The sequence below is a fragment of the Patagioenas fasciata genome, chromosome 2, assembly GCF_037038585.1.
Source record: "Patagioenas fasciata isolate bPatFas1 chromosome 2, bPatFas1.hap1, whole genome shotgun sequence".
Taxonomy (NCBI): Eukaryota; Metazoa; Chordata; class Aves; order Columbiformes; family Columbidae; genus Patagioenas; species Patagioenas fasciata.
In genome coordinates, this window is record NC_092521.1 from 45,288,503 (window position 1) to 45,302,399 (window position 13,897).

General features: G+C 39.9%; 1 protein-coding gene across 5 annotated transcripts in view; it reads right to left on the minus strand.

Annotated features, from left to right (window-relative positions):
- Positions 1 to 13,897, minus strand: part of SPIDR (scaffold protein involved in DNA repair) — a 212,972-nt gene that overhangs the window by 118,649 nt on the left and 80,426 nt on the right. For all 5 annotated transcript variants that reach the window (XM_065831739.2, XM_071804140.1, XM_071804139.1 and 2 more), the window contains one exon: positions 8,450 to 8,669. In XM_065831739.2, coding sequence (XP_065687811.1) covers positions 8,450 to 8,669 — 220 coding nt within the window. The remainder of the gene's footprint in view (positions 1 to 8,449; positions 8,670 to 13,897) is intronic.

Genomic DNA, 13,897 nt, shown 5'->3' on the forward strand with positions numbered 1-13,897 from the left:
GCAGCCAAAACTCCATAAAACCACGGGCATTTTTTCCATGAGCTTTTACTGAAAGCAATCTGCCTGGTAGAAGTAACAGCAAAATTTGTTCCCCCCCAGGATACCAGAGATGTTTTAAATACTGCATCTTGGGTAGCAACATTCCAGATTTTTCAAATATTTGAAAGCAGCATTCCCCTTTTGAAATACTTGAGGTTTTAATTATTATTTCTGCTAGGAGTATAGTAATTAACTTTTGCTTACCTACACTTAAATATGACATTCAGGAGGAAGAGTCTGATAAAGCACACCTTCATGTTAAAGGGAATCACCAGACATGACAATTTGGTAAATTCAGACTTCATCCATCTATTTGCCCATACAAAACTGCATAAAGACACAGGCATGCTTAGCATGAAAACCCACTATGGTAGAAAATATCAAGCATATTCAAAGCCTGCACACAGAACTGCATGTAAAAATCTTACTGTAGCTACACACCTACCATTACAGTAGCAAATCACACCGACTAAAGAGAATGGCACTCGACTTTAAAATTGTTTCTTAACCATGAGCTATGGAAATACATTGTATGTCACAAAGCAAAAGTGCTGAGCAGCAATCCAACAAAAAGAAATCATCATTTTTCAAAATGTAAATTTTTAAAAAATATTAGCTGATTACTGATAATCTTAAACATTTAAACAAACACATTCACACAGTCAAAACTTGCTCTTTAGTGGTTAAACTACTGGCGGAATTTTGGCACACAGTCCTTTTACAAATTAAGTATTGTTTTACACGTCCCAAATGTGTTAGTCATAAACATTAGCAGAGGAATACAAATCACAGCTTTTTAATAACCCTGCAGTAATTCTGAAGTTGTTCATCTGAACTTATTTAGCTTGTTTTTCCTTCATGACTGGATAAAACAGACTGCAGGATTTTGTGCAGTGCCAGGTCTTGGCTCCATCAGTTGCTCATTAAACAAGATCTGGAATTTAGCATTGGATTGAATGCACATGGGAACTCATGTGAAGCTGCTCGTATATCATTGATAGCTCCGTTGCTAACACAGAGTTTATCCAAGACGGTACATTTTTCATTGACTTGAACAAAGCTGTTCGCCATCCTCTGTTTTTGACGTCAGTGGACAGCTACCCACTAACAGTATCTGTCACTACAAAATGTTTGGAATTTCCTCACTTATAAAAGCTGGGAAGTTTCAAGTACAGACCTTTCATTAAGAGTAAAAAAAATAGTACACACTATTAGATTTTCAGGATGAGAATATTTTGTGATTATTAAGATGGAGCATTTTCATTCTCCCTGAATATTTTTTCCAGTAACTTAAGAATTCAAACATAAACAGCACCGCTGACTGCAAGTAATGGATGTTTAAAAACATAATTTTCCTTTTCTGCTTCTAAAGCACATGGACTCAAATATATGCCAATTCCTCTACATGTAAGCACCACTGTAAGGTGGTTAAAATTTTTCCCATTAACCGGATGCTACAGTCATTCCAGTAGGATCAATGTGGGATGGTATCTGGTATTCAACAAAAAATGTAGAGCCCTCCACTCCCCAGCATAAACTAGGCTATTTATATTCCCTGCCTCTTTTCTACACTTCTTTTATTCTTACAGGTGAAGTGGCACATGCTGAAGAAAGTCATCCTGGTGGAGGCTCCCTGGGGCGCGCAGCATTACCCACCAAGAACAGCTCTAGGCAGGCTGCAGGGGCAACACCTGACTGCGTGTACCCCACTCTGACAGCCGTCTAGACAGACAGACGTCTTCTGCCCCTGCTTGAGGCTTTTGTGCCGACGACAACGCATCTTAACCTTGATCTAAAACCCAAGCTGCCGCTTTGCAAACATACCGCTTGCTTCTGACCCCTCTGGTTTGGCTGAAAGCAAACAAACAGATCAACAACACCCAGCACTTCATTGGTACAATACAGTGGAAAGTCCCCTTTTCAGTGTGTCAAGATACAATCAGCTATTAGCCAAGAGACAGACAGGCATGTTTAAAAATCCAGTTTTAATCTTCTGCAGGACTCTGGATTAACTATCTGGAGGATCCCATCCTCCCAAAATGCGTTTCCACTCTTTCCTCTGTGGAAAACCCCTTTCATAGAGAGCAGCTCTTTCATCTCTGTGTTTCACTGTACTAATATTTTACGTGTGATATTCATAATGTACATTTATTTATGCCATAGTTATAAAAAGAAACAAGTCTATCTCAGTGTAAAAGCGTGATCATGTTACTGTGTTTATTAGACATAGCCCATATCTGAAATACCAGGTATCTGTTGCTTCAGGAGGTTGTGACAGATTACAGAAATGGCATAAATTACTTGTTCTCCTCTTGGAATCAAGGTTTTATAATTCTGTATTTTCCAATTATGTCATCCACCTATGAAGGAACATAATTATTCATTTATTTGATTATTAAGATATGGTGTTATTTTGATTTTCTATATGCAAGGTGAACCAACACAAATAATACTAATGCGTTACTGTCTTTAGTTCTAGAGACATAAAATAGGATATACCTGAGCAGCTCTACAGATACAACTTTCTCCCTTTACATGAGGGGATGGACAAAAAATAAAATTTCTTTTTAAAAACAGAAAAAACAGTAAAATCCTAAAGACTGCTCTATCAAAACGGATAAAGCAATAAAAGTATTGAAGAAATTACACTGAAAGCTTATTAGAGACAACTTTCAGTTCACAAAAAGTACATGTATTCCTAGTCGCAGAAGACAACTCATCTCTTTTGAAGTGATTGCACTAGAAAAGGTATATTCTAACACACACAAAAATCAACACTTGCAAAAATCCTGCAGCTGCTCCAGCTTCTTCTGAAAGAAGCTTCAATTTTCACAACTGCATGATCTCTGAGAAGCAATTCCAAGCAGATGATATGATCTGATCTTTGGCTCCAAGGCCATTCCCATATGTACTTTAGAAATAGTGCCCACACTGGCTTTACAACTCTGAAGTTTTGTTGAATTTTATCTTCTGAGTGAGCCTTGTCCCCCTTATCAGGGTTCTCCCACTCTGCTCTTGTAACATCTTCAAAGAAAGAATGTAAAGACAGAGTGAACATCTTTCCGATGGGAGAGATCTGACTGGTGATCTTTTTCCCCCTCTTTTCCATCTGTTTGAGTATTTATATGTGTATGTATATATATAAATTTATCAATGCTTAGATTTCATCAAAGGAAGACAGTGCACAGAGATCAGTTTTGTCCAACTGGAGCTGCCTCTCTGTGCAGTCAGTAGAGAAACTGAATGTATGCGAAAGATGTTCCCTACATGTCTTTAATTTGTATTTGTACTTTACCTTTAAGGAATTAGAAAAAATTTAAAGGATATAGACACTTTCCTTCTTACCGAGCAGCAGTAGGTTGTTTTTGCATTTCATTATTAATGAAGCCCAAGATCCTACTTTCACATGATCTTGTGATAGGGAGGTATTCTGTAACAATGTTCTTAAATGCTTCCCTTGACTGGTGAGAGCAACAGTAGTAAGAAGTCTCTATCAAATGGAAAGAAAATCCTCTTCAACACCAGTAACACTAGTTCACAACACCTATTTCATGTTAGTTCCTCATGTTGGTACTCTCATTGCTCACCAAGATGATATAAGACCATGCAATGTAAGACAGCGTATTAAGCAGGACAATGCAAAAATCACAGTAATATATGCATTTATCATAAGTCCTGTTGTTGAGCCAACAAAACAGCCTATGACATATCCAGGCTAATTCTAAAGTAGAAGAATACAAAAGTCCACAAAGATTGCTTCCCGTACATTAACTTGTTCAGAGCTTGCTTGAGTATTTCTACAGCAACTTCCATCAGCTGATCTGCAGCAATGTTTTGTATCAGCTCTTCTTGGTAGTAAATAATTCAGACTCTTCTAAACCTCTTCCACTGAGGAGAAACTGAATCCAGTGAAATGCAAGCTGAAGTAGAGAAGTCCACATTAAACACTTCACCAGGCACTGGAACACTTTCAAAGCTGAGTAATTATGATTCCCTGTGGTTTCATAGGTTAAGAGAAACTAAGGAACAACTTTGAAGTTGCTTGTTGATGTCACAGAGTTAAGTGTTTTATATACTTACCATATTGAGTTCCTAAAATAAACTCTCTCTTTTTTTTAAGCACAGGGAAGTTGCACAGGGAATAGGAACTATCCTGCCAAGGATCCTGTCTCCTGCAGTGTGTAATGGCCAGTGTTTACAGGCAATGTAAGAACAGAACACAAAGTGGTTCTGACCCCTTCCTACCATCCCAGCGCTCCAGTTATCAGCAGCGTGTGAACCTCCTGAACCCAAGGTTTCATACCAGACCTTCACTATCAGTAGGTACGGATCGATCTCTGAGTGTGTCCAAATCAAACGTGATCTGTGGTTTACATTGCTATTGCAAACAACTGTATTAATATCAACGCACTTCTAGTCGTTTAACTTCAGAAATACACAAAAAAACATTTCAAAGTTGTTAAATTTAGTGGCAAGGAAAATAATTCTTATCTGCACTATTTTCTTCAGATTATTTTATCTTGAACATCTGAAGGAAACTGCCTTTCCTCAAGCTCTGATATCGGCAGAAAAATGAATCCTCAACTCTCTAAAAATATCAACTCCTACCACTTTCTTTTAGGTATGGTAAACAATTTATATAATTTTTACAGTTAAACAAACAAATAAAAAAAAACCAAAACAGGTAACCTGAAGCCATAGAATCACCACCAGTAGAACTGGAAAGCCTTTGTTCCCATTCTCTCACATCTTTGCAGTATGAAGCAGTTTTCACTTTTTGCTGGATATGTATTTCTGTGAAGTGAATAAAGTCTTAGTAATCAATTTAATTATACTCAGTAATAAGCCTTTCCTTTTCCAGCTGTTAAAAACATTTAATGATTCAGATCCAGTTTATAAAAATTATGAGGTGTTCATTTAAAATCTTAATCCAAGAAATTGCTCAGGTACTGCAAAGCCAACCACAGGCAAGCCTGCGCAGGCAGGGGCAGGCAGGGCTGAGTTCTGCCTGTTGTGTTCCCAGCTGGCCAGACGCAAACCAGCTCCAGCCCAAAACACGCAACCATTTTCATGTGATGTGTCCAAGTTAAGAGGCTTTATTTGGATCCAATAATACTGCAATAATACTTCTATGTAGCCTCAAGATCAGAGCTGGCTCCCATCAGCCAGCTCACAGGCCAGGCAGCTGAGCACCTTCTGCCACCAGACACGCTGGTTTGAATACGTTAATTGGTTTATCGGGGTTGCTTTCCCTACAGCAAGTCACAATTCTCACATGAAATCCTTTCATTTAAACTGTAACTATGTACCTTGAGACAACAGACCTGAAGAAATCCACATAGAGTTTAAAAAGATCAGGGCTCAGTCCTGCTAATTCTTACTCTGACACAAAGCTCCTCTGAAAATCAGTGGGACCGCTCTCATGAGCAATGTTCAGGTTGATTAGATTCTTACAACCAGACTCCTGTCAATCTTTTATCAATTAAATTGCATCTATTCTAGTTTTGAAGTATAATGGGACTCTGTATGCAAACAAATACCAACAAATATGTCAACAAATCTCTAAACCCTGCTTCCCAAAGTATTTACACAAGTCTACTGCCAGAGACCTTTCATATACCAAGCTGCGCACCAAGTTCACAACACATACAATACAGTGACAAAAGCAAAGTCTAATTTTACAAAAGCTCCAAAATGACGCATTCACATTTTGCTCATGAAGCAAAACAGCCTTGTGTCTGCATCTTACCTGTTCACTCAGCTGCCTGGCAGAAAGCAAAACACGAAGTCTGAACATAATTCTGGGGTGTTATTTTAAAGATACCAGGACATTCTACTCTCAGGATGTCACTTTACAGCAGCAGCAGCAGTCCACTTATAAATCACCCCATCTCATCCCATTCTGCCTTGCTATACGAGTATCTCAAAATATAGGATGGCAATGCACAATGTGCTGTGTCCCAGCTATATGCAGGTCATTCAAGGATTGTCTCCCCCTGCATCTACTTCTTTGTTTGCTCCCTTTTGCCTCAGACTGGTGATATCAATAAGATATGTAAATATGTGTATATCACCATGTCAGGGGTAGATTTAGTTAATTAATTTTTTAAACTAGTCACACATTTGAATCGATAGGAAGGCATTTAACACAAACAGTATTTTTTTTTAACAACCAAAGTACAAATTCAGTGCAGGGTAACAGAAACTACATTTCAGCATTCAGAGCTCTCAAGTCAGAGTTTAACAGAATAGAAGCTTGGAAACATGATAGAGGAAACTTCCATTAAGTGTACAAGTCCAATTTCTAATTAATGTAAACTAAAAGTGCCAAATAATAATCTAAACCAAAAACATCCATCATCCTCCCCCTTTCCCGCCCCCAGTAGGCTTAGTTTAACAGTATCCAGCCCAACTTCTTTGGCTTCTGGTTGAGTAAACAAAGAGACAACTGACATTAAGATAATTCCAAAACGATAGAACATAGGACTAGAGATGAGATATAATGCAGTTTTGCCACTATTGACTAATGTCTCTATAAAGTGCCTTGAGAGGCACATGGTTCAGGAAAGCAACTCCAACAACGCAGACATAGCCCCTGCCTGAACATTCTGGGTTTATGAAATAACCTTTTGCTTCCATGAAAAGCACATCCTACTAAAATAAAAAACAAAAGCAAATAAAAAGTGATATTTCTGGGAAGACTGACAGCTATGAAGTTGTCTCAAGAAATCTCAGTTTACACATAGACAGGAATGAGTTTTATGTCCAGAAGATCTAACAATTTAAACAAACAAGAAGACTGCACTAGTACAGTCGCAGACACTTGTAGTCTGGAAAGGATCGTATCAGTGCAGAGTTACATCTTCCCAGAGCAGACATGGACTAAGCTGGAGCAGACTGAGACTTACACATGCTGAGGATACCGACAGTAAGCCATTCAGCAAAAGAAAAAAAAAAAAGAAAGCTAAAGCACACCCTAAGTGAAGCAATTTTGCTGGTACAAAGATCTTTTTATAGTTTAAGGTCTACACAGAAAGGTACAGCAGCATAAATGCAATGCCTCGTGGTTTAAAAACAACAGAGGAAACCTGAAGAGAAAGATGGAACTGAGATGAAAGTTTGTAGGAAACAAGAAAACGGGGAAACAAAAGCAAACATAAAGCATGAGAAGAAGCTTGTTGAAGGAGAAGGTAAACAAGAACAAACTTTAGTACCTTAGGGGTGGGAAGAACTAAAAAAAAAAGCAGTGACTTATATCAGACTAGGACTTAATATTCAACTGTATTTCCCTTAGCTACCGATCTATTTACATCTAAACTATCAATACTTGTATCTGTAGCCATAATAAACCACAGATTAAGTATCTTCGCTTAATTTTTGAATCACCTCCAAAAGGAGTTAAAAAACATTTTAGAAGTAAAAGATTACAAATTGGAGAACCCAAAAAAGATGTGCAGCTATCAATGAAGATAAAAACCAGATATGGACTTTTGCAAAACAGGAAAAAGTATTTTGCAAAAGGATATGGTCAAACGGAAGAGGCAGGATTCTACTGCAGCTGGAGGCTAAAACTCAGGTAATGAATGATGAAATACATACGATGAAAAATATTTCCTCTTTTATAATTTGAGTGGAAAAGAGTGAAAAGAGGAGTAATATTCCTACTTCAAAGTTCTCTTGAATTTTTATGAAGAGCAGACCTTCCAACCTAAAGCCACCAACAACCAGCTCCTTTACTATTAGTTGCATCACTTTATGCGACCCTTGAAAATCAGGAAAGTAATCCAATTAAGAAAAAATTGCAAATGTAGACCAAAGATTTGGAAAAATTCCAGAAAGGGTGGCAATGAAGAGGGACTTGGGGAAGTGAAGACAGTGACAGCAGCAGCAATGTGGAACTACCAAAACGGTGTCTACCGATTCCTTAAGAATAGTGTGAATCTCTCATTTCTTGTTCTTTCTTTCCCCCATTTTTTTAGCTGCATGTTGTTTTTGCTAAATGCTATACAGTTAATAGAGTCTTTTCCACTGAAACATTATACCCATGCTCACAGCAACAGATGAGCATTCCTGAACTACTTTGCTACCAGAAAGTATGCACTTTATTGGCCTTATCATTGATAAGACATTGCTCGGGCCTTTCTATTGCTCTAAACATGAAAATATGAAGTGAAAACAAAACTGAAGCCCTGAGCAACACTGGAGGCATCACAATACACATTTAGTTGTTATCTGAGCTATCTTTAAGGTATCTGTCAAAGTCTCTCCAGCTGTCAGAGATAGATGACCACAAGAGAGCCCTGCTACCCCCTACCCCCAAGGTCTTTCCTACAACACCACCACCAGCATTCCACCAACCCCGCTCTGCTCTGCAGTGCGATGGCAAACATGGCCAGTGCTCCCTACTCACCACGGAGGGTAGATGTGGATGATGTCCTGTGGCCTGCTCTTCAGGTGGGCTGCTGTCTCCCTCGCAAAGAGGACTTTGAGTATCGGTTCTTCTGCACTGACGACAGCATCCTCGGGTGAAAAGGCAGCAGGAGACTGTTCCAGCTGCTGGCAGATGGCAACTTGTATTGTACACTCTTCAAACATTTCTAAGATCTTCACAATTAGAACACCAGATTTATCTGGAAAGTAAATGAAAATGAAAAATAAAAATGCAAAGTCTGGATGAGGAAAAAGAAATTCTGGCACTCTGAGGATGTGCATTCCTCTGCAGATCTGCCTGATTCTGAAAAATCCACATGTGAGTAGAATACATTGCCCCATCAAAAGGTTTTCTGGTCATTTACCTCTTCTTTGTAGATTCTATTAACTGTGGAGACAAAAGTCTACCTACTCTTCTTCCAAACACCAGTGAAATCACAAACTCCTGACAAGAAGCCCTTTCCCATCATGTTTGAACTTTTTTAACCTAGCATCCACTTCACTTTCTTCTTTTTTTTATTAGATACTGCACAAAATAAATACATTTTAAACAGAATAATCACACTGTATTAAAAGCAAAGCTGTGTTTGCCCTTCTTGATTTTTCTCAAAGCAACAGCTGGCAGGGAGCAAGTTAGGAGAGTATCTGTTAGGTACAAAGCATCTAAAAGTTGATGATTCATATCTAGAGATGAATGTGGAGAAAGAAGGAGTAAGATAGATGCACTGCCTAGAAATAATTATTGCAAAAGTGATGATGCATTTTATCAGCAGGCAATCAGGATACAGAAGGCTCTCTTGTTTTAAAGCAACATGAACAGACACCAGCAGCCCCACAGTTCCATTTGAAGCACTTTTGTCTATGCTGAACAAGAAATGACTTTGCATGGAAAGGAACTTACTCCCAGTTCCCTTTGCAGTCTGCACAAGGCAGCAGCTACTCAGACAGACCTGGGTCTGTGCTCTAAGATTATGTCAGATTTCTTCTTGTTCTTACCCAGCCCTGCTCAGATTTGCACTCTGGTCACAGAGGGGAGAATTGTTATCTACCTCCCAAATGCCACGAGCAGTTAGTGGGGAAAGACGGGGTGCCAGGGGACAGGGGCAGCAAAGCCCAAATTCCACCCATTTTGGTTCACAAGTTGCATGGGGAAAAACACAGCATCCCAAGAAAAACAGCTGATATAAATTATTGTCTTCCCACAGCAAAGAAGACGCAGGGGAGGAATTGTGACCGTGATACTGGAACTTAATGGCAGAGCTGTACTAGTTATTTGTTTGTTTATTTTAAGGCCCATTTCACAATTGTGAATGCCTTTCCTTTGGAAAATAAATCAAAATATTTTAGTTTCAGTTTATGAGAAACTTCAAAAAAAAATTAACCCAACCCTCAAGAAACCCAAACCAAAGAAACTGGGTCCTAAAATTTTTCAGGTTTATTAAATAAAGTTAAATTCTACAAAAAAGAAAAAAAAAAGAAGGAAATATTTTGTCCCTGTTTTGTATTCCCAAGCCTTTATTACATTTTATACTCAAACTGAAATAAAGTAATTTTGAAATACAAAACTGAAATGTTCTCAAGACCACTTTTATGTGAACCAAATTTTCATCACATGCAACGTGCTTCTGCAAATCATTCTGTTTCCCATGAACTGGCATTTTCCAGCAGGTTAAAGGGTTCCACCAGCAGGCCCCCATGTCATGTACATAGGCCATTTCTGTTCGAGCCATTACAGCTCAACCTCCTTCTCCAGATCTGAGAAGCGGGAATAGAAGAACTGACCCTTTCTGCCAAGTCCTGTAAGACGGACTGATGAGGAGAGGTGGTTGCCACTGCTATGACTCCTCGCCTCTGTCGCCTTCTCAGGGGAAGCTGTAACCCCCCGGTGTCACCCCAAATGCTCACTGTGCTGTGTTAAGGTCTGCTTATGCGCAAAATTCTGCTAAGTGTGAGCGCAGACTGGTTTTCTGTGTATAAAGGCAAGGAGAACATTCACACTTGAATTCTGTTTTGCCTGACTAGCTGCAGTTGTGGTCCTCTGTCAACCCCAAGTCATCTGGCAGGCATGGACAAACTCTCCCAACCACAAGAATTCGCAGCCTTCAAAGTAACTGAGCATTTACCTCTTCCCTCTAGGCATACTGCACAATTTGCATTTTCATCCCCTTTAAAAAACAAGTCACTAAAAAAATCAAATGCAATTGTGAAACACACTAACAGTTTATTTTAAAAAAAATTATTAAGACAGCTCATGAGAGAAATTCTTCATCACTTTTGAACTACGTATTTCTTACGTGCAGATTTTTATGACAGTTCTTGCTGGTCAGCAGCATATGTTACTCAGCTGATAAAGTAGGTTGAAGACAATGAATGACAACCTAGTAACATTTTTATTTTAAATACCTCTGGCTATAAAACAGCTAAAGCCACTAGGTTAGTCAAGAACTATATCTTTATGAAAGCTTCTAAAAGACATTGGGGGAAAAACCCCTACCAAGGTTACAGAGTCTCTTGCAAGCCAGTATTAAAGTTGGTGCAAGCACTGGGAGCTGATACTAAATGAAGCTAAACGCTTCTCCACTAACAGCAGCACAGTTTAACAACAAGCCAAGTCTCACACTTGGCACACATGCACATTCTGCAGAACCACAATCTATTTGTTTATTTAGATGCACAGAGATAGTTTAATTTAATTACTCAGAAATTGTTATTACTGCTGATGATAGAACGCTCTCTCGAACAACACGGCAAAGCGCTTTGGATTCCTGGCATGTGATGAAACGCCAAAGTTCAGAACGTAGCTTCATTTTTAATTCATTTGGCTCTTGTATTGTTATGTCAATCAAAAATGAATCAAACATATGTGGCTGCACATTGAAGGGAGAATTTGTGGGTGAGGAGATGGGTTGGATCACTGCAATTTCTACAGCTTCCAGAGAAGTTTACTTGTTTGTTCATCCATGTGAAAAACTTAGTTTAAGTTTTTGCAATGTTCTCTTTCACCCATGGACAATTCACAGAAGTTTTCACTTGCCTGCTGAAGTCCTTGTTCACTTAATTTCACTTGCAAAGCAGAATTGTGGCCCAAGAAATTCAAACATGCAGATGTGCGGGTTTCAGGGCAATACCTACTAATCTTAAACAAGGAAGAATACACTATAATAATATGCATTTTAAAGGTACAAGCAGTAACTATGCTGCAATCCTGTCCATTCCTACACTGCCTATTCCTTCATTTGCCATTCTGCTATCTAGAGCACTCATAAATTTATTTCTTCAGGGTTAATTTTTAACAAAATTCAAGGGGCTAATCCAGCTAATGGCAAAGCCACCAAAGCACATGAGCAGATACTAGAGGAGGAAGGAACAAGTGATAGAAAAGGGGAGGTGGGGCAGGAACAGATGGAGAGAGGATGGTTCTTTTCAGTGACAGCCCAACCAGGCTGGATTAAGCCCATTTCAGACACTATCCTGTTACTTCTTTTCCTCTGTGTTGCCCAGGCTGGACTGTCCTCAAGAAGCTCCTTCAGCACACACGAAGGACAGGCAAGATGAAGTCACTGAACAGAGATACCGGCTGTTCAACGTCCGTGGTCCGCAGGCACATTTGATACCGTAAGCATACATATGTTCCACAACTCTTGGCCAGCCTCTCCTTCATCATCTTTGAGCCTCAATGTCCACAATGGATAAACACCACACTACAGTAATGAAAACATGAGTCAGAGCATATCTAGTGTTATCTTTCCACCACCAACTATAAGTGTAACACTATGTTGTAGAGGGACTCTGAGAAAGAGAGAAGGATTAAAAACTGCAGGTACCTATGGAATGCTCGTTGAAAAAATACTTCGGGTTTACTTACTTGAAGGTAGCCTGTCTTCTCCCATTGAAAGACAAGTCCACATGCACACTCACAGAGTGAGCACACAGCTACCTGGGTGCGTTTAGAAACCTTCCACTCAAGCAGCAATTTGAGGACAGCTTAACGGAGCTCCTCTTTGGTGCCAGATGCCTCTGCAACAGCACAATACTTGAGCGAGATGAAGGTGGAAACCCAGACAGCTGCCTGATCAGTGTCAGACATCGGTGCATTTCTCAGCAAAGCCATGGGCTCTCTGAGCTCCCAGTGACAGAAGACTGCGGCAGGGTTTGGGGGCCCTGGAACACAGGTTGGGAGGGACAGCTGCCCCTTCCAGCACCTTCCTGTAGCCTTCACACAGAGTCAGCTGGAAAGTCAGAGAAAACATCCAGTGACACAGGCTCAAGGATGTTTGAAAGATCTGGCCCCACAAATATAAACAAGAGAGCTTATTTATCCCAGGGACATGACGTATAAATTCAGTCCCTGATACACAAGGCTCAAGGTGGCAAGAAGCAAGATAGAAAGGCATTGATAAATCTGTTTGAGTCTGAATTTTGAAGAGGTATTTAGGATGTCCAACATGCCTCCTCTAAAGAGCACCGTTGAAAAGGAGGGGAAATCAGCCACCAGGGACTGTAATACCCCCTCACTTCTAACAGGATTTTCCATATAAGAAACAAAACCTTCACAAAGACATGCAGCAACATGCTGGTTACTAGTGATTCAAAAGGTTGGTCACAGAGTACAAGAAAAATTCAAGTACCAGTGATGAGCCGGATTAGTTTCCACATCAGTGCTTTACAGAACACTGCTGTGGTAAGTGCCAACCCACTGGAAGGCAACAGACAGAAATCATGGCTAGATGGACCATGATCAAACAAATTAATTCCTCCAGACCTCACAAGTGGCCCAGAATGAGTGAAACCAGGAGGCAAGACTGACTGGCGGGACGAACAAACCATTTAAGCAGGGAGGTATCTCTGGTGAAGCCTCTCCACAATTGACAAGAACCTCCCACAAGTCTCAGCCAAGAAACAAGAAGCTCTGACAAAAGCCATCCAGCATCCCTGCCATGAGGAGGTTGGACAGGCACATTCGGCACCATCCCACCTGCATACACAGAAGCCACATCTTCATGCTCCTCAGAGACAGATGATGAAATCCTGATCTAAACCCAGGCAAATGGGACATCAACCTCTCACTGCTACTGTTAGCAGAACCTTTGAAATCACAGGGAAAGGTCTATTTGGCAACAGCAGTAATGGAACAAACCTGGCCAAAGACCTTGGACGTAATTTCCAAAAAAGCCTGATCCTTCACAATTGTGTGATCAACACAGGTCTACATTGTATGCACAAGTTCAGAAAAACAACCAGTAACTTCTTGGAAAGAGAAATAAAAAAATCACTTAGACCTACTAAGAACACAGACACTAGTTCTGGTTCAGAAAGTCCCTGAGTCAGAGGTCTTTGGGAGATCGTTGGGAGAATAGTTTGGGGAAATATCACCAAGTGTGCGCCCTGTTACAATTTTTCCTAGGCATTTTGGTAGTTCTTGTCACTG